Here is a 26175-nt window from a genome sequence, read left to right on the forward strand (position 1 = left end):
CAGGATGATGAAGAAGAGCAGCTAATCATGCCACAAGTTATGCAACTGCTGGGGGGGAGTTCAAAAACCAAAGCAGATTGCTACAAAGACAGGCCTATGTACAACAGATAGATATCTATATAACTGTAGGGATAAATACTTACCTGTATGCACAGGAACAGCAGACAGCTCCAGACACCTTTCTTCTCAGGGTAAACTCAGAACCATGAGACACTGCAAGCATTTTGCTCTACATGACCACCACACACCTTCCTGTATACCTCCAAGGTGAACACTGGGATCTGACTCAGAGATTGATGAATGTGAGATTATCCATGTTAATATTCTGATAACATTATGTCAATGAGGTGAAAGGATAAACTTATAGGAAACAAAGGGTATGTGGATCAGTGCTTCCTTTGTAAACAAAATTTTGGGGTAGGAAACTCATTGGGCAGAAACTCTTTTTACACAGGATTTTTTCCATTCAGGTCATGTAATACTACTATCAATAAATAACTTTCTGAGGGCAGTCAAAAAACAAACACACCTTGAAAAACCTGCCATAAAATGGGAGTTGTTTCTTTCGATGATATGATGAAATATTCCATGTGACACAAATGTCCTCCTAAAAATCTTTGTGAACTTAATGTCAGGACATGTTTGGTTACTGCTTGTTAGGTTAAGTTCATTTTCTCCTTTCAACAAGCACCTTATACAAAAAAAAAATCCTTATTAATTAATGTTATTATACCATAGCAACTTGCTTTACACAGTCACAACAAAGATCTGTCCCATCACAATGAGATTACGTAAAATCCACCTTAGTTGTATAACACCACCTAAAATGGTCTTTAAATACGATTCTTTTACCAACCATTATTTTCTGAAAATGCATGCTTTTTGGACAATTAAAAATCTGAAGTTGCCTTTTTCAGTTTAAGAAAGCTGGTTTTATGGTTTTGTTGCTTCTTAACTCCTCAAAGGAGTTATTAGCATTATTCAAAAAGATAGTTGATAAAGAACATTTAACTGTTTAACAATACTCAACAGATGATTATAGAAACACAAGTCAGTGCACATATGGCAGGCAGATAAATGATGCACATCTGGATTACTTTTGGCAAGAAACACAGCTAAGTGTCTAATGCCAAATTCAGCAATCTGTCACTATCAATACGTGCATTTATTTAAAAGACTTCAAGGATTCAAAGTCATATTTTCTATTTCTTCAAAAAAGTTCCAGCTCTTCATGAGATGGCAAAACAGGTGACAAAACACATTGCTTAAATTGCCAAAGGCTGTATAAACAGGGAAAATTTTGAACTCGCCAGGCATACAGGAGTAGCAAAATTTTCAAGTCAACTTTATTCTTCATTAGTTTACACTAATACATAATCAAGTTCTGAATAACCAGCCTCAAAACTTAGCTGGAAAAGATTAAAACAATTTGGTAAGTTTAAAAAAAATCAAACAATATGAAATTATCAGAAAAATTGCTGTTACATTTTCATTTGTAATAGTAACTGATTATTTTTAGTGATAGTTTAATCAGAAAATACATCAACCCATATCTACCTTTATTGACCAAAACTAAGTAACAGATTTAGTGGTAGAGAGAACTTACACCATCTTGAAAGGCAAGCATAAAACTGAAGGTTGAGAAGACCTGCTTGTTCTTAATTTAAATCTAATACAAGTAACCAAAACAGAAAAACTACAATAGCTACGGATTAATATTGCCATAGAAACCAACAGTTGTATATTATTTAAGAAAAAATTAAAAAATATCAAAAAGCCAGACCAATTTTTCTCAAAAGAAGAGAGGGAATGACCAACAAGGCCTTTACAAATCCAGAAATATTTTAAAAATATGAAAATTAAAATCAGATTTTGTGGCAAAAAGCCTACTTGTTTTCTTACGCATTAAAATCATTCAGTTCATAGTAAACAAGGGGAGAAGGGAAAGAAGTATCACCACCGTATGTCATTTTTAATATAGAAAAAAGCTATAAAAACATGTTTTAGGAGTTCCAAGATTGCCATTCCTTAAGAGAAGGTGAAAACCCCTCAGCCTGATGGTGCTGTTTCTTTACTTTAAGAAATTCCACTCATCTTTAGCTCAATGATCATATTAGACTAATCCACAGTCCTCCTATGATTTATATCTCTGAGAGAAATAAAACCTCATTCTGTCTCATTTAGACTGGATGTATGGAGAGACAACATTACGCCTGCATAAGTAAATTTAACTTATATATTCATATTAGTATATGAATGTCTGAACTATAGAAAAGCTTTTATTTACATTTGTAATAGAACTTTAATTATATTGACAAGAAACTAAAATTACTTGAGATAGATAATAAAATTTATTCAAAATACTTATTAAAATTTATCTTAATATTTGCCATACCAAAATATAACAATTTTAGAATATATTTCAGAACCTAAAACCTTGGCATGTGTTCTATAAAAGTAGTAACCATTTACATTTGATTTCACACAAACACATAGGTAAACAACATAGGTAATCACTTGGCAGACTGAATTCACACAGGTCTTTGAGAGTTTTACTAAAGATGGATTTTTGTTTGTCTGTTCATTTGTATTTTCCTGATGATTTACTTTTCAGTGGATCACAGTACCTGTTTCTCACCATAAATAATCTACTTCTCTTGGCTCCAGTACTTCTAAACTTTCACTCTTCTCCACAAGTACTCAAAGTAAATACGCAAAATTTGGCACAAGCACTTCCCACCACAGAAGAAGGAATTGAGAAATTCTCCTGACAAGCAGGAGATAGGGCAATGTTTTAAGAAGAAAATTAATTAAATTGAATTGAAAATCTTAAAAAGGGTAAGTGTAAAGGATTGCTTACTAGGAAAAAAATCTTGAGCAGCACTGAAATGGGTAAAAACCAACCTGCTCAAAGTGACAAGTTAGGTATAATACAAATTGACAACAGAGTTTAGACTCTCTGTTGGGCACTTGACATGAATTACTTATGTGCCAGCTAAAATAAATGGACATGGAACTTGATAACTTCAATTGTACTCTATTTCACTTCAAAATGCTTTTAGCAGGTTGACAATAGCGTATACTGTGTAACAGTGGCTCTTTCATTGCATAAATATGTTCAAACTCAATTGAATTTACCTGTGTGTAGACACAATGAAATATCTTGAATGTTGAACTCCCTACCAGTAGAGGGGGAACCTCTATCATGATTTCTTTCTTTCAACACACTCCAAAAGCAGATTTCTAGATCCATTATTTAACTTTAACACATTCTTTTTAAAAACCTCATATATAGGACTAAATTAATATTCCTACTTCCCATGGGCATTCAAGACAGATGACTCAAATGGGCTGACTGCACTTGTTGCTTTGATCACACAATGAGACAGCATTTCTAAAGCTGCTTCTAAAATTTTAGCATATACCAGCACGACCGTATGTTAAGGTGTTAAGGGAACTATATACACTCAGATTTTTCTTGATCCTTGTTTTAAATGACCTCTTATCAGTTTAAATAACTCATTTCACCACCAAAATCTTTTGGAGCTTTGTTTTTCTTTCACAGAAATTGTTTCTTCCACCTATACTTGAGTCTCTAAGTTATTCAAAACTACATACTGCCATTATCAACCCAGAGCATTTGTAAGACTTTTCTATCCGGACACAAAGTCAACTGTAGTCTTGTGCTAAAAGTCAACAGCAAAGATAAGAAATGAACCTATATTTCATATATCTCAATAATTGTAATGACTTCTCCTACTATGGTTAATTCTCATCTTAATTTCTCTCCCTAAAAAGTCCCCCCCAGATTAGAGTAAACTGTATGTTTCATTTTATCCAATGAAAGAATGGGTCACTACCTTGTATCCTCAAAAAGAATTATATTATGGTATTCTATTTGTTAAAAATGTAAGTTCTTTCTGACAATAGCAACTGAAAAGGTGGACAGTGGGCATTTGCTAGAGTCATCAAGGTGGAAACTTTGTACATAGAAGCATCTTATAAACAAAAATTTAAATATACACAGGTTTTATTTCATTTATGTATTTTCATTTACAACATCCACAAGAGATGCTCTAGACTGGACTTTATCATGAAACAGTAGTAGCAGATATAAAACAAGAAACACAGATCTAACATAATTCAAGAAATATATATTGTAAATGGATTTTTCTTTTTTTCAAGGTCTAAACATTTTACAGGCAAAACACTTTCCTCACTAGAAGATGAGTCCCAGAAAATAAAAGTAAGAAAAAAAATACCTGAATCCCTGTCTAACTTCGCCAAAATCTAATCTGAGTGCTTAACTGTGCCATTACATTGTGCTCAAACAAAACTTTGATCATAAATTCCTTTTCAGAGACCAAAATGAATGACAATAAGAAAGCAGGTTTCTATGGCAGGGCAGCTCTTTCAATAACCATGTCGGCTCCCAGGGGCTTTAATTTGCTTCTGTGGTGGCCTTTGTTTTATCTTTAAAGAATTCAGTAACTACATGACATACACGTACTTAATTTTTTTTCAGTATTCTTTAGTAAAATTCTAATTGCTCTCAGACACACATTTCTGAGGGATGATGGTCATCAGAACAGATTTGCAGAGCACCACAGACAGGTGAAGCTCTCAGCCTCTGACAAGGAGTCCCAAATGCTGACAATTTCAATTCTTTTGGGGAGTCAAACAGGCAAGCACAGCTCTAATTTTCTGCTTTTTAATATTCTTCTTCCCACTCAATGCTTGATGACATTAGCTGGCACACCCTGTCTGTCAATTGTTTTTTTTTTCCTGCAAAAGTAGTTTCATGTGGGGAAAAGAGAAAGAAAATGAATTTTCTAGGACTCCAGTTTGTTTTATTTCTCTTCATCTCTTCTCCTTTGTTATCTGCCTGTTAAACTTCAGATGAAATACTCAGGTCTACAAAGGCAAGCAGAAGCTTATTACTCCATGACAAACAACAAACCTTGTCTTTTCTAACAATAGCCTGCTAGAGACAGACTACAAGAGACGTAGTTTCGCCCTTCCAGAACAAAACTTGAGATTCTATGTGTAAATAATATTTTCCTACTGCTATGAAATACAAAAAATCTGATATGGCCTTAAAATATAGTGCCGCAGCACAGGAAAACCCTGCAGGATCCAGTGCCCAGCACACAATTCAAAGGAGAAGTAGAGTGGGGTTGTTAGAAGGGTTGGTATTGATCCATGCTTGGCATAGAAAATTATAATGATAAAGTTTTAGTTTGGAAATTTTCCTCAATTGCCTGAAAGCTCATGAACAGAGAGGTTATGACGGTGGTACACATAACTCTTCCTCTGTAGGAACAGCAAGTATACTACTAAAAGTGTAGATTAGGCCAGGTTGGAGGGGGCCCTGAGCAACCAGATTTAGTGGCTGGCACTCCTGCCCACAGCAGGAGGATTGGAACTAGATGATCTTGAAGACCCCTTCCCTATGATATCTAGAAATCCAATGTAAAATCAGAGAGGTTTTAAATTATAAGGTGACATAACCAAATTCTTTTTGAAAGACAACTACTTTCAATAGCCCATTCAACAAGAACAGACTTCAATTTCCCTCTCATGAGCAGAAATTTAGACTTTCAGAGTGCTTTCAAGTAAGATAAATATAAACATCATGGTGATGAGTAATCTCATCTGTCCCAGCAACAAAAGCTGCAGATAAGAAAACTATTCTCTATTTCTGTGCACTGCACAAAGAATCCATCTAATAGCGTCTGAATATGCAAGAGAGGAAACTTTGACAGAGGTTGTGAGACCGATAGTCCTGATTAAATCTATCGCTGTCGTAAAGGGAGGGCAGTTGTCCAGAGTGCAGTCAGATGAAAGATGCTATATTTGTGGAATCCTGTGATGTTTTGCAGGACTTCTGGTAGATTTTTCCCACATTTCTATAGAACTACATCAGTTTGTTGGTGAGTCTTTGGTGGATCTCAAATAGCAAATTCCTTTAATTGCTACAGGGTTGCCACACTTTTCAAGTAATAATACTTCATAGCACAAAACTCCCATTGCCTTCTGAAGAGGGTCATCAGTCTAAATTAAGAACAAAGTAACTGATGAAGCAACATTTAAGTTCCAAAAAAGAGAACTGGAATTCAGATTCAAAGCTTTCTTCTCATCCCTAGGAATATTCATAATTTTATTAAAGCTTGCAAATAACTCCACTGCACAAACCAGCTGAGACTACTTTTTGCATATTAAGAAAAATTTAAGAGTTATTATCTGTTAGCAATTACATTCTGCATATTAATGCTTATAGTCTGAAAAATAGCCCCTGGAGTCTGATTTAGTAATTCTGAAATACTTCCAAATAGAAACAATTTCTTTTTGCACACAAGATGAATTAATACTCCATTAAGAACATAAAGTCAAGCAAAAGAAATGGAAACAACTGAAATAACCTAAACAGTAATAGAGAATTTTAAATTTATAAGGTAAAGACAATTACGGCCTTCAAGGTATATACTAGCAAAATGACCAGTTCAGTATAGATTATTTTCTGCATTCTGTAACACCATAGCTGAATTAACAAGAAGTGATCACACAGACAGTATTAAATCATCATAGATCTCAAAAAACATTACCCTCACAGAACAACAACTGTTTCTAGGACAGGCATCTTTAATAGGAGGATAGTAAAACTGACTGGTACATACTGAAATGAATAAAGCATGCAGAGTAATTTCTTTATAACAGATAACTAATTAAGAGGTGCTATATATATGCTTCAGGTAACTCAGGAATGCAACTTCAGAACTCACTATATTTATTTCCAATTATTACAATAAAAGAGAATTCAAACTGATATCAAAGAAATCAAAGTCTTTTTCAAATGGTCAAGAAAGGTTTTGAATGACACAATGTTCAAGTCTCAAAGCAATATCTCTTTCAATTAATTTGCAGCTATTGCTGAAAACAGGTTATAAACTGACATACAGCTATATAAGTACACTAAAAATGTCCCCTTCTGGTTACTACAAAAATTAATTCTGTCCTGGTCAGAACCAGGAAAGTCAACTAACACAGTGAGTCATTGACTGATAATCCTGAGCGGGGCAGGTCAATTCTTCCCTCATTGCCTGATCACAATGCCCAGACAATACACACTGCATTCTCAAGCATTTCCAGTTACTCACTGCAGGTTCTCAGAATACTTAAAACTGTACTTTTCAGAATGCATAAGCTGAAATAATAGTAAAGCCTCCAGACCAGGAGCTCATCACACTGCTTTATTGTTTATATGATTTGCATAACTTCCCAGTCAGAGAAGACAGTAATACCGTGACCATAACAGCAACACATGTACGGTGCAGGACTCTCTGTGACCACAGTTACAATGACTGATACCATGGTTCTTTTTGCATATCACGGTTTATGCATAAAAGCACTGTGTCATTGGCTGAATCATAACCATGTTGGAAATGAAGAAAAATAGAAATATTCAACTATTAGAGTGATAGCACCAGCTGGAACACCATAGTCTCGTTGTCTGTTCTGTTTGTCCAAAATTTTGCATTGAGCTCTAAATTCCTGCTTCAAACGCTCATCAGATCACCAGTAATTGAAAGGCCATTAGCTTTGTCGTTGTAGCTGATAGCCTACTAGTGCTTAAATTACTGCAAAATAAATAGCAGGCTGTTTTCTTACCTCAGAGATGACAAGCAAATACATTAAAAGACTGGCATGCTCCAATACTACACTACTATTTCAGCTAAACATGTAAGTACAGGTAGCAAGATGCATGAAAAAGACCAGACAGCCTTCTGTCAAAAAACCCTGAAGGAAGGTGCAGTGTAGTCACAGATGTAACTTCAGTTGTCTCTGGTATGACAATTTATAACTGTGGTCCCTCTTTAATTCAGATTTTGTAACTCTGAGAAGAAAGTGGAGCAGAAAGAACAGAAACACAATTATGGACCTGAAACTTCTGAGAAGGCCAGTTTTGCAAAATATTTTGTATCCAAAAAGCTAGATTTCTAGTCTCCCCTCAGCCATCCAGACCTAACCTGGGACAAGAGTCAAGTTTCTCATCTCATTATATCTGATTTCTCCCTTCAGCCTCTCTCTGCCTGAATTGCCTCTGCTTTAGGGCACAGATACATATGCTACTTGTTTTGTCTTCAAACACCTTAGGGAGATTCAGAGCAACGCACATGCTGATCGATAGTACACAGAAAAGGATTGAAACACCAGATCATGACTTAACCAAATTAACACAGAAACAACCCATATGCCCTACTGCTAGACAGAGTAGATTTTTAAATTATCTCTCAGTCAGGTTCTGCCAAAAATGGAGATGGTACTTTGCCATCCTTTGAATGCAGTTCACTTCTGAAGCATCCATCTCTCTGCACAGGGTCAAGGATTGACAGTCTGATGCCTTCTACATGCACAAAAAATATCAGCCAAACCCTGGGCCTTATTTCCCATGAGAGCAGAGCCTTTAAGCTTTGACCCAGTTTGGTTAACTAACAGCCATATTCTTAACTAAACCCTGCTGTCAAGTAAATATCAACAAACCAACATGTAACAAAACAAAAAAATTAATTCAATGCTCCTGATTTCAAAATAGGCAGTTCTTTAGTCAATAAACATTCCTTCTAATGCTACAAGTAAGTGAAAGGTGACTAACAGGCAAAAGACTTTTTAAATGCCTGGCAAGTTTGGAGAGGATTTGGAAGGAATAAGCTTGCCAGAAACTGCTCGCAAGCACACTCCCTACAACAGCTGGCAATGGGATATCCAAGCACGCATTTTTGCTTCCTTTCCCAGACATAGTATTACCACCCCCACCTTTTTATTTATGCAGGGAAAGGGTGGCATTATTGAATTCATTTTAAGCAAATGAATTTTCCTAAGCAAATTTTTTTCCTATTGCGCAGAAGGAATGACTTCCAAAAGGAGAGAAAGCCAAATACATCTGGGGAACATTTTAAGCCCATTTTACAGATACTAAAAACTGAATTGTCAGAGTCCATTGGCATAGTATAACACTCCATTTTTATGCAACATATTAGCTACTGCATTCCCAGTTTAGAACAGTTTGAGAGTTATACTGTCAAATATAGTGCAGAGATAAAATAATGACTTCAGAGAAATGTAAGAAGGCACATCCATTTTCTTTAGAAAAAGAGCACCTGCAAGTACTTTTATATTTTGCTTCTCCTGTTTTGCTAAACTTTACAGTTCATAACCCTGAAAGAAGGTTTTGTTGGAAGTCATATATCACGACATACAGATAAAAAGAAAAAACTTCCAATGCTGCACTTTACTACCTACATTAAAAGTTAACATCTCTGTCTTACAGGAAAGGTTTTCTTAAAATGCAGTTATGAACTGAAAGAAAATTTTTCCAAAAGGCTGCACTTGGCATATCCCCTCTTCTTCTACGAGCTGTATTTCTGAACCAAGCAACAATATTACCATCAAAAAAGAACATAATCTTTTCACATAATACCTGGCAAGTTTATGTGAGAACAACTTATGTGGCAGCAAACTTGCTGTGTTTTTTAAAAGTGTCTCCAGACACCAAGCTGCAAAAACTATTCACATCTTAAGGAAAGCTAACAAGAACATATAAAAATTTCCCTACTCTTCAGATGAGGAATATTTACTCTTCCAATGCCTGTGACTGGCAGTATCAGTAATCTACTCTTGGACTGACTTTTGTTTTAAGCCAGTTTTGAAACACTGTTCCAGTGTCTTTACTCCTAAACACACACGCTCAAAAATTAGACCAGCAAGATGACATTAGTCTCTTCTCACTGACCAAATGCTTTGTAATAAGCAGATTGGCGGAGATGACTTAATTCAGACACACTGAGTAACTGAATAATTAAATCAAATAGAAGAGCTAATAAAGAGTGCATAGAGACTGAATAGACAATGTTATTTAGGGAATGGAGGAAGTCAATGGAAAGAGAATAGTAGTAAGGCTTAAATGTGCCTTGATTCAGTATTCTGATTTGTTAAACATTTTCACATCATTTTATGCCCTAATAAATTTCCATTGACTAACATGACCTAAAGCTACAGAGAAAGCTAGCTGAATGCAGAGTTTCCTAGAATGTACCTCCACCAAGTTGCTGCAACTAAACGTCAGTTAAAATAATCGAAAAATGGAAGCATACACACAATAGCAAACTTTTTTGAGACTAGTCTTTGAGAATAGTAATAACTAAGCCACTTTGAGCACTACGCTGTTTCAAAATAAATTAGTTCTATATCAAAATTCTAATAATAAGTGAATTTTACAATGTGTTAAAAGCAGGAGTGACACACCGGGAAATTAATTGAGAAATGCAGCACTATGTATAAAAAATGTACTTTGTTTCCCACATTCAACTGACATTTAAACTTCAGTTTATTAGGAGGTAAAACTACAACATATCTTCACTGCAAACAAAAGACAACAAAGATAAACAAAAAAAATAATCTAACACCACAACTTAACTCATAATCCAATACAAGTTAAAACAAAAAGTTAATGTTCAATGCAAATATTGAAGCCTGACATCATATTGTCTTTTCTTCCTTTCAACCAAGAGACAGTCCTTTAATGTCAATGAAATTATTTGAATGATCAGTGGGAGCACAGTTCCTGAAGTCAGGTAAGAAATATACTCTTAAATATGGTCAGCTATTCTCAGATGTTTAATTTTGCATAACACCACCAGAGGATCAAGACAACAACCTCTGTCCATGCAGTACAAGCTAAAAGTTAACATAGTTCTATGACAATTGTGAAAAACTGATTTTTGACAGCCAGCTATTAGTGAAACTTCTGGTAGCAGACATAAAAAAATACCCCTAAGAAGACCTATTTTTTTTATTACCTACTGCTACAATGCACAATGATAATATAGCTAAAAGGCTGCACTTCGATTTTTACTACAGGCAGCCAGATCAGAAATAGCAATGACGAGAGTTTGCTATGAGTTAAAGGCTACCAGTGCTACAGCTTAAAATTATATTCTGCACGGTAGTTGTACTCTTCAAATCATGGAGATTCAGGCCACTATCAAGTAGGAGAATGAACATAAATTCAGAAGCAGAAAGCTTCAATTTTTCTGTTTTTGCAATTGCAAAGCAGCAGGCTGTCAAGTCCAACTGAAGTGTTCAGAAGAAAGCTTTAGTATTAGGAAAAATAACTCTTCAGGACTTTTTTTTTGTTGGTGTCTGCATTTGTAAATGTAAATTTAAAATAAATCTATGCCTATTTCAAGAACAATGGCATGAAAATTAATGTTCACTCCAAGAGAAACAATAAAGGATATGAGAAAAAAAAATCATAACATGCTGTAGAAGATTCAATATCTACATTCCTGGGCAACTGATGCTAAAATGTTATTTTTACACATATATGCATATGTGTATATACATATGTGTATTTAATAAATACAAATAAAAATTATATATTATACAAACATGCATACACATACACTCTACAGATCTCAAAATAAGCAGCACGGGTACATAATTAAGGGGTCCCCAGGGCTCATAAAGAAAGTGCAACGACCTTGTTAGTGTTTGGCCTTTCTTTCGCACCCAGTCTCATTGTAAAACAGTCAACCATGAAAGTACTTTAAAAAGCTGGTTTTCTTTTTATTTACAGCATGATTTTATAGTGTACCATTCATGTTTTAGAGAAGCTGGTACTTCTGTATATCTTTCTGGCAAATTCAACATGAACCACAAACTTTCTAATTTACAACTTTCAGAAATTTGAATGCTTTTGAATACCAGGATTTTCAACTTTGCAATTTAATGACAACCCTGCCTTTGGCCTTTCCCGACCTGTTGTGAAGTAAATCAGGCACACTAATGTGGGCTAACAAGTCTTTTTCACACTGTTCGATCACCCTGCATCTTTTTTCTCCACAGACACCGCCTCTCTCCCACTCTCTGTCTAGCCATCCTCCCTCAAAGCAAACAAAATGGTCACTGTAACCCTGCATTACTGCTCATTAGATCACAGGTTAGTCAAGTGGAACTGCCTGAGGTTCCCAAAGGAGAGCTATACTTCAAAAATCTGTCCATGTCAAATGAAGAAAAAACCCCTGAGCGTGGGGTCAACCAGATCAATGATCAAAAGAGACTGAGAATAGTGGAGGGAAAAAAAGAAAAAAAAAAAGCCCTTTTTTGTAAAAAAACAGCCTTCTGTATAATAAATCAGAATAGAAAGATACTAAGCTTTTTCTCCCCCTTTAACAACACTCCATTTTGGCTTTAAAATGGTATAACTTGTTTTTCAGAAGATTTTATAGGAATAGTTTTCAAGTGCTAAGAGACAGGTTTCAATAAAACAAACTTACTCTAAGAAAATTAGCAAGAGGAATAATAATGGAGAGTATTGGAGATTTTCACTCCATCACATAAATATTTAACTATTCCAAAATGAGTCAAAATCAATTTTCATTCAATTATGACTTTATTTAAACAAATTATGTATTCTGAACTTCACTAGAAATGATACAGGTAGCATGTCCACAAAAATGGTAGTCAATTAAAACTACATAGTTTGAACTTTTCTGGACAGATGTGCAGGCATGAGCAATACTTCAGGAATGTGCAGTACCATTTCTGTAGCCTCTGCTCATCTTTTAAGAACATAGAGCAATTTATTAATAACAACTACAAAACCAGAAAAGTCCAAAACAAATAAAAATATTTTAAAATACAGTAATAACTTCATCTATAAGTAATAAATTTTGATACACGCAACAGACCAAATTACTCAGTGAAGAGTACTGACTGTTTAACAAGGTTCTGTGTACCCACAGACTACAGATATCTCATCACATGCATGACTCTGCTTATTCAAAAGAGTTATGTATTTTTAAGACAACAAACATACATTGTGTCACTAATGAAGATGCTGTTGCAGCTAAAGGGACATGAATGTTACCTCTAATACTGGTGACAAAGCATCTTTGTGTTTACATCTCTGAAAAGATTTATTTTTCTGCACTAGAGAGTAACTCAAATTTCACTCTCTTATTCCCTTTATCCCCAGACATGAGTAAAGGCATAATTCGGAATGAGGAAGAAAGGTAACTAAATTGGAGCAGAATACTTAGTAGTAGATTTCTAGTTAATATATGGTCTGCTCTTAAAGCATTATTGCAACAGAACAAAGCTATAGGAAACCAAAGGCAAGAAATCCTTAAAAAACTCAAATGTTTCATATAATTTCAGTAAACTTTTTTCTAGCATTTATTACCAGAGTAACATAAAAACCAAAATGAGACTGTAAATGCTGTGATAATACATTAAGAAAAAATACTGAAAAAAGTTTACAGAACAAGCTTGTATTGACAGAGAGACAAATGGGACAACTTAATTTTAAATAAATAAAGCAATTTTAACAAATATATAACAATATATGAGGTAATCCCAATTATCCCTATCTATGGTTACACGTGGATGAGCTAAACAGCCTTTTAATAAAAAGCTCATTCACTAATGCAGATTGGGCTTTTTGTTGTTTGTTTATTTAATCAGTTTGCTACATGCCCTGCATAGTGTACTAATACTTGAACACAGAACTTCAGTGTGCATTAACTTTAAAGAGGTCTACATACAAATATTGAGTCTTTACTTTTAAGAGAGTATTAAAACAGCAAAGGTTTTATGACTCTTGCAACTCTGCATCTAAGCAGAATCTGAACAACTAAATATAACAGAGAAGGTCAGAAAAAGCAAAGATGTTGAGAAATTTTGTGCACGCATAACCATGGATTATTCAGTTACACTGTTAATACTCTATTCTTGCAAACAGTAGGAAAAAATATAAGGATGATGTGTGTAAATCTGAGTAATGCAGGAACACATTTTCAAGCAAAAAAATTGCTCAAGTTTTGCTTTTTTTTAAATACATTATCTAGCTTATTTGTATGATCCTTCACAAAATTCCTTTCTAGACTAACTTCCAGGCTGTTCAGATTTTAGCAGAACAAGTTACTGTTTCATGTCAGACTGTTGTAATAGATTTTCTAAACATTTAAACTATTTTGAGAAAACATTTATGGGTATAAAGATTCCAGCATGACTAATGATATGCTGCAGTATCAACAAATCATCATTAGAATAATGTCGTTATATTCAAAACCGTGCTTCCAGTCTTATGAAGACGATTGTTCCCAGATGCTAGAGTGGATAATACATGTTTCTTCAGGAGTATGTTTGCATCTGCTGCTGAATCACTGCAAGAAGTGGATGGGAGAATGGTTTCCTCTTTTTGAACCAAATGTCATTATACACTGAACAGAAGTGGTTTTTGAAGAAGTAATGTACACTGTTCTCAGCCTCCCTCCCTGCAGAAGAAAGTCTCCAAGGGACTGCTTTAAGGAAGAATTCAGCAGTACTTCATCCTCATCTTCCCTGAACTGTGGGACCCTTCAACACTTTTGAATTTGAAAAACGCCATTCCCTTCTTCGTTTGAACCCCAGACTGCTTTCTACTCAACTCTTTCTACTCAACTCTTTGTCACCAGCCCCCTTCCATTCCCTCTATTAGTCATCTCCAGTTCATCCCATTTTCAAAAATTACAATGTCCTGTCCAACAATCAAGCTCATAATAATCTGATTGTTGGCTTCCATCACACTCACAGAGCACTCTCAGGATTTTTCCATATGCCATATGGAAAAATGGCTTGAAAGCAAATGGCAAGAAGCATAATGGCTTGAAAGAATCTTGGGATAAAAAAAAAAACCAAACAAATACAAAAACCCAAACCACACCCACCCCTGCACAAAAAGACCCAAACCAAACCAAAAAGAAAAAAAGGTCAAAACTGAGAACAGATAGGAAGGAATTTAATCTCACCTTATAATAGTAGTATTTCCTTCTTGGCCTTTGACAATTGAAGCATTGTCCCAGTAACATGCGTTTAGAACACTGATGCAAAGATGATCCTTTCCCTACCCTGTCACTTGGAAACATGTCATTGTTTCAAAAAATCTTACATATATACCATGAGATGCATGGTTTGTTCATGCTCATAGGAATTTTATGCTCACATATCTAAAGCAGATTCAGCCTCTGATGGGCCAATGATGCACCAATTATCAGTTTTGCTTTCCCTTACGCTGCAGCTCATACCCAAGAGAAATTCTTGAGAGCATCTTCAGAAATGCTGAGTTTGAAGAGGAACAGAAAGCATTCCATACCCAAGCTGAACTCTGAGCACCTTCTGTTTGATGCAGGTTTTAAGAAACTCTGCATAGACATGTTCCCAGCAAGTTCTTCAGGATGCTGGTAATTGCAGACAATATTAATCTATGCTGCTTCAATTCTGTGTAGTGCAGATGCAGTTGAAAATGTTCTACTTTTGTGGCACATAATTAAAATCCAACTTTAAATACCCACATGGATAAAAAATTGATAGATTTTCTCCTGTTGTGGTTTTTGTTGAACCTCACTGACATGACCAATAAAGATGCTCATCATGATTTCCCATGTGTGTGAGTATCTAATTCCTGCAGAATGGACTGTGGCCAGAAATTAATTTCATGCGCCGCATACCTACTCTAATGTAATGAAGATTATATGAGCACAATCAACTTGAAAAACATTCTTTTAAATTTACTTCTGTTATACTGAGTATCAGATATAAATTATGTAGAAAATAGTTCAACTACACAAAATGAGCCTCTTCCAAAGTTCACAATATATTTAACTTCCATTTAATCAGCAAACTTATTTTAGCACTAAGGACAAAAATAAAAGAGAAGAATATGTCCTCATGTTTTAAAAAGCAGTAGCTCGTATTCTTGAACTCAAGTATTCGTTCTAATATATATAAGAAGGATATCTGAGAAAAAAAACAGATACTAAATCACTTTTACAATAGCAGAGTTTTCACAGACTTGATCCAATACATTACTAAATACTTTTCCATTCTTTTTCAGCAGAACCTGAGACCTTTTTTATAAAAATGGTAGTTATATTTAGAAAGCAGTTATATAGCCACTATTTTGTTCCATTTGAAATAGTTATTAATTCTGAAAGAAATACATCTTCTCTTGCTCATGCAAAATGTCACTAACAGTAATTAAATTTTTGAGCATTCAGGAATTCCTCTGAACAGCAGTATCATAGACATAGAGGTCCAAAAGGATCATAATGATTCTCTGGTCAGATTTGTCTCCAACAAAGGCCTGAGGATTTCATTTAATTCTCTACTAAAACCCAGAATATTTTGACCAAGCAAAAAAGGTTTCAGAAAGAACTGTAAAAAGCTGTGCTCTTCTTAGCTCCAGCAGTCTTTACTGAATAACATAAAAGCATTTTTAAGTATACAAATATTTATGAAAAACATTTACTAAATAAGAATGCAGATTTTTGTTTCTGAAAGCATTTTGAAGTTTCTCTCATAAATTTGCTTTTTACTTATACAGACTATGCTCTACCTTTACAGACTATGCTTTATTATTGTCTTTAATTCTGCAAGTGAAGTCAACTCCTTCTGTTTGAATGACATTTTCTTTCTTCTTCCTTGGCTTGGAAGACAACAAAGACACTGAATTTTCAAAGCACACAGTGAAAATAAATGCTTCTTTCCTACCTCTCTCTGAAGTCCAGTAAACGTAACTGCACATCTACTCTAGAAAATTCACTGTTAAATAAGAGGGAAAAAAGTATTTCTCAGCATTTCCTTCCTCTACTGTGGTTTACTGCAGTGGGATAAGCAAAAAACCATGAGAAGTAAGGTGGTACGTAGAAAGGTCAACATCTCCCTGGGTTTTAGAGTTCCACACTTTCAACTTTCTGCACTGGTACCGCTTTCTCACCTCTCTCCCACCTCTTGTTTGTGCCTATACAATAACTTATCCAATTATCTTGTCATCTGAGTCTGTTTAAAAATAAGACCATGAGGAAGGACAGTAGTTAAGTAATTTTTATGCCCAAACCAGCTCATCACATGGTCATACGAGCGGTTAGACTCCTGAAAGATGGGAGAGGCAAAGAGGTCAGCATATAAATCAAAACTGCTAAGAAAAGAAACACTCTTAAGTACACACCATCTATATACATATAAAACAACTATTGCAAGACCCCAAAAGTTCTGTAACAAGTTACCGAAGCTTGAAACTATATGCAACAACACTCTTCAAAATCTACCCCAAGACACACAGCTTTTTCTGCAGAACTGTACCAAGCACCATACGCTGCAAGGGCCATTCAGGAGATTTACTTCTCTAGGGACAGTTTTATGTTGTGAAATTGGTCTATGTGGACAGTACTTCCACTCCTGTGTCTTGGTTACTCTACTCATATTCTTCAGCTTTTTGTACATTGTGTAATATATGCACATTTGCAGGTGTGCTCAAGCATTTGTTTCTGTATCTTCAGGAAGGTCACTCCAAATCATCAATACAAATTCATCTTTTTATCTAATGCAAATATACTGAAGATTTTATCTGTTATGCCTTTGTTTATTGTAAAACATAACTGAAGCACAAACTCATGTAAAGAAAAATTCTGCTGTTTGGATTTAGTCTTGCAACTGTACAAAAATTGTTTTGCTGTTCACCTCTAGCTATTTATTTAAATTGCTCATCTTTTTATATTGCATTTTATATACATTATTTTTATTTTCAGATCTTTTTATATAAAATCATCTTCCTAACAGGTCTGAAGAAATTCTTTAATCAGAATGGGAGTTCATATGACACATGCAAATAGGAGTTATTTCTGCATTGTTCTAAACATGGCAAAACTAATATTTTCTAAACACTAGGTTAATAATATTCCCTTCTTCTGCAAATGTGCTCATAACTGAAGTCTGACAAATAACTCCTCTGTTCCCTCAAAGGCCACAGTTGTGAAGGAAGCAGCCAATACTCAAAATAGCAGAGTCCAGCTCCAAAACAATCTTCAAATATCAGGGGATACACCTTGGATGAGAAGAAGTATTTGCAGTGAGGGGATTGCAAATATTAAGGTCATTAAGGTCACTATGATCTCAAAACAGGCTAGGAACCTATATTTTGGCTATTTACTGCAGTAATGTGAAGATAAATCATCTTAGGAACAGTTTCTCCAGAAACCAAAAATCTGCCCCCGATTTAACTTTGCTATGGATGTCCCTGCCATAAAGTACACAGATTTGCAACAGCTGGTCTTTGAGAATTCAGATAGGTGAATTAATTTGAGAGTCTTGACCGGCTTGAGGACGAGCACTTTTTCACTCTTGGGTGTGGGCTAAGTTTTTGTAGTACTTGCTGCCGGAGAAAATATCTGCTCAGAACTGTTAGCTGAGATACTGCATACTCTCTGAAGCTAATCCTCCTGAGGTGTCACTGCTCAGTGCAGTTTTTCAGACTGCTAGTAATGACATCTCTAACTGGAACATTGAAAGGGTTTCCAAAAGGAAACCATTTCCCCCTAATTATCAGAAACTACAAAAGGCATGAACTATGGAAAAATAGTACGAAGACACTGAAATATAAAGAAGTGATTACGTCCTGAATCTGAGCTACCATATGCAGCCAACTTAAGACTACTGGCAGGCCCTAGAAAGTCCAGTTTCTAAAGTACCCCAGATCCTCAGGACCAGTAAGAGCCTCTGCAGACGCTGGCAAACTTGAACATTCTCCTGCAATGGTTATTTAACTTTAACACTTCAAGAAGACATTGTTTATCTACAAAATTATTTCTAGACATAAACAACAGAGAATAAACTGACAGAGTAATAGATAATATCCTCACATCCCTAAGATGGCTCTTTTCATAAGGAGAGTCACCCTCCACTATCCCCCTAGAAGAAAATCCAGTTAAACACTGTCCACAATTCAAAACCCATGTCTTGAAATATTCACAAATAGACAAACACATCACAATCTACGTGAATATGCAATGAACCTCTTACAATTGCTTTTGAAAATACCATTTGTAATTCAAAAATATTTTTTAATCTTGCTCTATCAAACAGGAAAATGGGAATGATTCTCCAGTGGAGTTTCACACACCCATCAATTCAACTTTTAAGTAAGATCTCGTATGCAAGCAAAAAGACAGCATTCATGATCAGCATAAGGTTTCCAAACTATTTTTTCCTGACAACAATATTTAAAACAATATAACCTTAAAATAGACTGAGAAGACTTTTGATTCATTGTTCTCTAGTAAGTCTATATCAAAAAGTTCTAGCATTTTTTAATGAAAATTTAGAACATATCTTCAATGATTTCTCCCGCTACTAGTGGTCACCAATTTACATATATGAAAGAAATGTATTAACTGCCTGTATTTTTGGATGACTAAAGGAAAACCCACCAAAAGTTTATACCCTATGAACGTCTTCACATAGATGATCTTAGAAAAGCTCAATTGGAACAGACCTACAATGATCATCCAGTGCAACTGCAATTTTAAAAACAGCCTTAAAATACAAAAAAAGAAACTCCCCAAAAACATCGTGCTGCTAAACATGTAGCTGCTTCACTACTGAACTGGAAAATCTAGTTCAATTTGATTTCTCTTTTGGCCAGTCCTATATGGCTTCCAGAAGTCCTCAACAGATTCAGACAAGTGCTCAGCACAGCCTACTCCTAAAACACAGTGGCTATGGAAAACTTTCAATGTATGGTATCTGCAGCTCTTAAATATCACTCTGACCTGGGAGTAAAGTGACTCTCAGTTTTCACACTGCTTCAAGTAGCAAGGATGCACTGCTATATCGCGCTTCTGACATCATTACACAAAGTAGCACACATTCCAAAATAAAAATCAACAAGCTGATAATCACAATAAGTAGTAATGCGGCTGTTCCCTTGCAAAGCAATTTAAAGTGCTTTTATCACCATCAATCTCCTGCAATATTTTAAGCCTGTAAAGAAATCTGACTAATCAAAACCAGTTTCTATAATCAAAAGATCTTTTGTGATGAAAAGGCAAAAGTACACTCCATCAGCAAGATACTTATTTAAAAGAATATAACATTTGGTACTGCTTCAGAACTGCACCCTATATTTTGGAAACCATGGCCAAACAGATATGCCACCATGTTCCCACATGCTGAGTAACTAAATTTTTTTTTCACTTGTAACTATCTTTATTTACTATTTCAAAAGGCTTCCAAACCTACAGTCAGTACTGATTTACATATGATTAATTCTTCATTATTGTGATTTTAATGTAAACCAAGGTTATTTTGTAGCAAACGTATTGAATCAAATATGACTGAATGAGCTTTATAGTCTGGTTAATATACAGTCTTTATTTCAGCATGGCTCAGTTGAAATCACTTAGGAGATATCTGAAAACATCTAAATATGTGCTACTGTCACAGGAAAAACAAAACAACTTACAAATATTTTTGACACAGGAAGATGGAATGAACACCATAGAAGTTACATAAGACAAATAAGAGAGACATTGTCATTTTTAGTTTCTACAATAAAATGTCAAATTTACTTTCTTGATTTCATTTTAAAACCAAAATAACTAGGAAACAGCCAACCCGCAATTGAACTCAGGAAAAAAGTATTACATTGTCTGATTAGTATTTTAACTTGGCTTCTCCTGTAATTTTCCCTGGTCACTTCAATAATATGAAGTATATTCTGCAAAATGAATTGGGTTAAATTACATTTCATAAATTAAATAAGTTATTTGGATACTTTTGCAAATAGATCTTATAGCTGTGAATTGAACTATTCATGACATTGCTTATTATTTACAGCATGTTACTTCTACAATATCACTTTTACCTAAGCAATGCATGGAAAAAAACACATTAAATAAAATACAACATTTTGAAAAACTGAAGTAAGTGCGCTTCCCAACAATAAATATAACTAACATCTGTTGCAGAAACTGCTTGGCCCTTTTACAGTTTTGTGAAGAATTTTTGTTGTACATAAATATTTTTCTACACTTCCTATTATGCACCACTTAACTCAGACATTTGCCTTAATTATACCCCAAGGAGTCCTTTCATATCCATTAAAGAAAGGCAATTTGTTGTTGAAAATAATGCATACATACTTTTAAACTTCAACTGTGATTCATCTGCCTTCTGACACATAAAAAAGCAAGGAAATATCTATAATTAATGGACTTAGTTAAGCAAAAATGTCTAATAATGCTCAACTCAATGCTCAACATAGTACTTTTGTTAAATACTTATATATGCTGGTTTTGATTTAAGGAATCATCTTACGATTCAACATTTTACTTTCATTTCACATCTCAATAGTGAGGACAACAGTACAACAAAGCCTTTAGGAAAGCAAGAAATTTCCATTTTAATGTTGGCAAAAATGACCCAATAAGGCTTCCACTTTGTATATACAGCAAATACAGGACATCATTTTTTTCTGGGACAATAACAACTTTTTGACATTCTCCTCTTTTTTTTCTTTTAATTTTGTTTTCCACTATTCTTAACTAAAGAATTTCAAAGACAAACACTGACACGGGGTTGTTTGCTTGTTTTTCCTGAAAATACACATAAGCTGTGCACATTTAACAGAATTCTTGTGTGCAGCATTTCATACACACTCACAGTAGCAATGCTATAATAATACACTGTAAGTTTTTTTTATTTTTTCTAAAGCATGTAGTAGAAATCTATTTAAATGCTATTATAAGCATATAGATATCTACTCCGCTACTGAGGTATCGAGCAACTGGTAATGAAGAATGAGGTGAAAATGAGGATACTGCCGATAAAAGAAAAGAAATGCTAACTCTAAATAGGCAAAAAATTCAGTTCAGGCCCAAAAGTCTCTCCATAGAGGCTCAGCTACAAAATGGGAGAGTTACTTGCATAATTTCCTGTAAAACAAACCAACTGGCATTGTATTCTCTATTCTTATAAAACTCGACAAAGAACATTTCTTAAATTATATTTATTATTAACATAGAACCAAATTTGGCCATTTTAAAAATGAAAAATATAGTAAAATAAGAAATACTTTATTCATGGGGAAAAACAGCATTTTTGTTGATGGAAATAGTAATCTGTATTGCTCTATGTAAAAAAGTTAAAGCCAAAATGCATAGAGTGTATTTAGATGACAAAATGAAATCAGTTGTGTCTCAGGATATTATCATTTTTTAAGTGGAAGGTTTAGGAATGCACGCTTTCCTTTTACGCTGTACAATAGATCAGGCCAAATTATTAAATTGATACATCAAAATCCATATTACATTTCCTTTAAATATTTATTACTTCTTTCTCAGTCTGTTTTTATATGAACAAGATGTATGACTTGTAGATTCTATCCCTGCCTCATTTTAGTTTACCTTTTTATGTAACTTTAGATATACTAAATTCATATTCCTTTTTTTTTGTTTTTCCTAAGCACGGATTCTTGGAGGAAAGGACCAAAAAATTAATAAAATATTCTACAGTGTAGTTTATATAGCTTTCACTTAATCTCTTCTTTTCATATGAAAACCATCACTCCATTTACACCATTTTTTAACACATAATATGCTTAATTTCTTTTGGCTGAGAAAGGAGGCATAGGTAGCAATAAAGCAGTAAAGACAGTATGTTCAACTCTACTGTAATAACAGCAGCTATTCTACAGATCAGTTTGTTCTGAGTTTAAAGTCTGAAACTCTGTATTTTAGACAAAGAAGTTCCTGTAAGAAAGAATCAAATTTAGGTATAAAGCAACAATACTGTAAAGTGCTGAAATTGTTTTCACTCTGCTGCACTGACAGAACAAACAGATTTCACATACAGTCTTGAATAAGAGTCCTTTAAATGACATTTATGAACAGAATGACACAACCAAATTTTAACTTCTTCCTACAACTTCAGAAGAATAAGTAGAGCTTCTCATAGAGAATCAGTAACTTTCAGCATTTCTTCAATGTATGTGACATGATAGAAATGTAGACAAGATGAATTTTTCAGCATATAAAGAGCAAAAAGTACACTGAATACAACACTTACATAATTTACTATGTGGTAGCTAGAAATTAGACAAAAACATTACTCCTTAGAAGAGGAAAATCAGAACTAGTTAAGGACTTCAGAACAGGAATTGCAACTCTGCTCTCACATCAGTACACAGCAATTCAGAAAAAGCTTTTACATAAAAAAGACAACCTATGGCTGCCATCTATTGCTTTAAGCAGTTGAAAAGAATGGAGTAATGGAATAGTGCAAAATTAAAACTAATAGCAAATAAAAACACAAGCTAAAAAAAAAATCACTGTCCCAGCAGCTTTTCATAAGAGTAGTTTAGAAAACATCTTTTCACCCTTAAGCAAAATATGGTGAAAGAAGAAGATCTGTTTGTACCAAGGTATATTTTTTCCAGAAGAACTAAGCCTGTATAGAGTGCATTGTACTAAGTAATTAGGGACTGGGACTGCTCTTGGTCTGTGTACTTGCAATAAAGAGAAATTGAGGCCAGTCCTTAACTAGCATGTCATAAGTAGTAAGTAATAGCGTAATAAGTAATAGTGGGTTAGTGGTGTGCAGATAGTAAATACAAATGGGCAAGATAATGCCACATGAACATACCTCTTGTACGGAGCGAGCTGCTGGCTTGTCTTGATGATTGGCCAGTATTAAAAATGGCAAAGTACATAACTGTGGGTGCTGGAGAGCAGAATGCAGTTCATTTCTAGCAGTTTCTAGATCATCTTCAGAGGAGGCACTGTCTAATACAAATATTACCCCCTGGGATCCTTGGTAATAACGACTCCAGTATTTCCTGATGTTGTCAGCTCCTTCCAAGACAATAATAAGAATTATTTAAAATAAGAATAATTTAACAAATTTAACACTTATAACTGAAAATAACCAGTCTACTTGGAATGATCAAAACAATTAACTAAATCTTTTCTCCTAATCATCATTAAAAGAATAAAAAAGAAAAAAAGGCAATCACCAATCAAACACACACACAAATGTCAAATCAATCTTGTTTGAGTAAGGAAGGAACTTGACTCAATGCAGCTTTCTTCCCCTAAAGCTTCTGCTCCATTAATGAGTATTGGCAGAGGTATCATGCTTCTAGTACCACATGGTCTAATCCTTCACCTTCTCACTGAAATATCTTGGCACTAATACCTAAACCTTTGCCCATTCTTTTTTACTCAGCCCTGCAGCTCCCTGCCATAACCTGAAGCTTCTGTCATGGCAGTTGTTCATTTGTGAGCATGATAAGGTCTTCCAGTTCATCTCCAAACCATCAGGCAACCACTTCATAATTGGGGAAAAAAGGTGTCAGGAAAGCCTATTAAAGTAATTAGATACTTAATGGGAAGAACAATGATACAATAGTGAGTTGAATAGTGAATGAGGAGCTATGATGACAACACGCAAAGGCATTCACTTCAACTACTTTTGCTCTGTCAACCACACTAAGGATTCTGAAGAGCCCAACAGCAGACACATGAGTGACTGTACAGGCTGATATGCCACAGTAATTTTTAGGACACAGTTCAGCAGCACTCAGCCATCTCAAAGAAGCCAAGCAATAAGGTTATCAACAGAAAGCTTTTGTCTCCCCTGGAGAGCAGCATATGTTGTAGCATTGAGGTAGGAAAAAAAAAATTGTATTTGACAGCTGTCAAACTATCTAAACTATGATTTGGATATGGGCTATTCTTTGTATGTCTGAATCTGGCACTACACTCATGGGGACAAATGCTAAACAGTGAACAGCAGCAGCAGCAACAGTCTAGTGGAAAACTTGACATGTCTGCCAGACAATGACTTGCAGAAATATAATGAAGGTATCTTTTACAGACACTTTTCTTGCTTTCAGACAGGGAAAAGTGAACTTTCATGTATACACAGATGAAAATAATAAAACTCTACCTTTCAGTGAAACAAAATGACACAAAATTTCTGAGAAACATGTAGATATATAATGAGTTTTCAATGCAACATAATGACCATAACATTGATATGATACTTAAAATATTCACTTAATTTATACATTATAAACAAAGGTGAAGTCATAAATGTCTAGAAAGGAATTTGCACCATATACTTTAGGTATCCAACTCAAGAGTATTCAAATCTCACTTCATAGAGTTACTGTCGTCTTTGTACCAGCTACACTGGAACCTTAAGCACTTTGTTTCAGTATCTGCACCCAACCCAATTTAGGCAGCTAACAAACATTGTGAACACAGACACACACAGTTTTGTTTACAGAGAATATCAGTCACGTCTAACCTGTTTTTTTTCTGCAAGAGGCCTACAGACTTGACTACTTAAAGGCAAATGGCCATGGGTTTTATAGTCAAGACTTTGCTTAAGTTCTCTCTTAATTTAACCAGACTCAAAGTAACAATGCACAAATAGAACAGATGTTTCATTTTTTTATCAACCTCTGAAGATTAATATTATACAAACAGAAGAGGGATTGCATTGAAAGCTAGGTCTATGTTTCTGTACCACACAAATATCTGCCAACTGTACTTCTAAAGAACTGTATAGCATCTGTTAGATGTCCCAGTCTTTCCCAACAGCTGTCTACATCAGAACCAAGTAAAGCAAGTTGCCAGAGGGACACTATTTACATAGCCACACACAGCAGTGTTGCAGGCATCTGAAGGATCACATTACTTTAAAAACTAGTAGAGAATCATTTTCAATGAACTTAAAGGCCAAGACCATGATCAGCTCTTTGAAGGTATTTTTTTTCCTAGCAACATAACATCTGTCTTATTTACTCTAAGCATCAGTCAGCTACTTTTCAATCACATCACTGCCAGAACCTGAGTCTTATCTTTGTAATCGTAGTCATTCTAAACAGAAAAACTGTGAGGTGAACTGCAGAGCATTTGACCTCTTGTATCCAGGCACATGGAAGAAAGCAGCTCATGGAACCCTACCTGGGACACTGAAGCCAGAAAAGGAGTATGGTGATTTGTTGACCTTACGCTCCTGTCTCTTTGGTTCTGTTTCTTTAGTAGCTCAGCTTTGTTGCTCCACATCAACTGCCCCCAAACCAACACCACTGAAGTATAGTAGTCTTTTTCTCTCCGGCTCTGGCCAGTCACCATGGCATAGTTATAAGAACCAAGGCACAATGTACAACAAAATTTGGTATTTTCTTTAGGATCTTCCATTATTCTAATGACCTGCTCTGAAACTGCTTACACTTCAATTCTGAGGAAATCACAGCTTGAGTTTTAAGAATGAGAATTATTTGCACTAAGC

General features: G+C 34.9%; 1 protein-coding gene across 11 annotated transcripts in view; it reads right to left on the reverse strand.

The window, feature by feature from the left end:
- Positions 1–26175, reverse strand: part of ARL15 (ADP ribosylation factor like GTPase 15) — a 261132-nt gene that overhangs the window by 106770 nt on the left and 128187 nt on the right. For all 11 annotated transcript variants that reach the window (XM_039390403.1, XM_039390406.1, XM_039390405.1 and 8 more), the window contains one exon: positions 23518–23726. In XM_039390403.1, the coding sequence (XP_039246337.1) occupies positions 23518–23726 (209 nt within the window). The remainder of the gene's footprint in view (positions 1–23517; positions 23727–26175) is intronic.

The sequence above is a fragment of the Pipra filicauda genome, unplaced genomic scaffold (genome assembly GCF_003945595.2).
Source record: "Pipra filicauda isolate LSUMZ 115617 unplaced genomic scaffold, ASM394559v2 scaffold81_size6448238_pilon, whole genome shotgun sequence".
Classification (NCBI taxonomy): Eukaryota; Metazoa; Chordata; class Aves; order Passeriformes; family Pipridae; genus Pipra; species Pipra filicauda.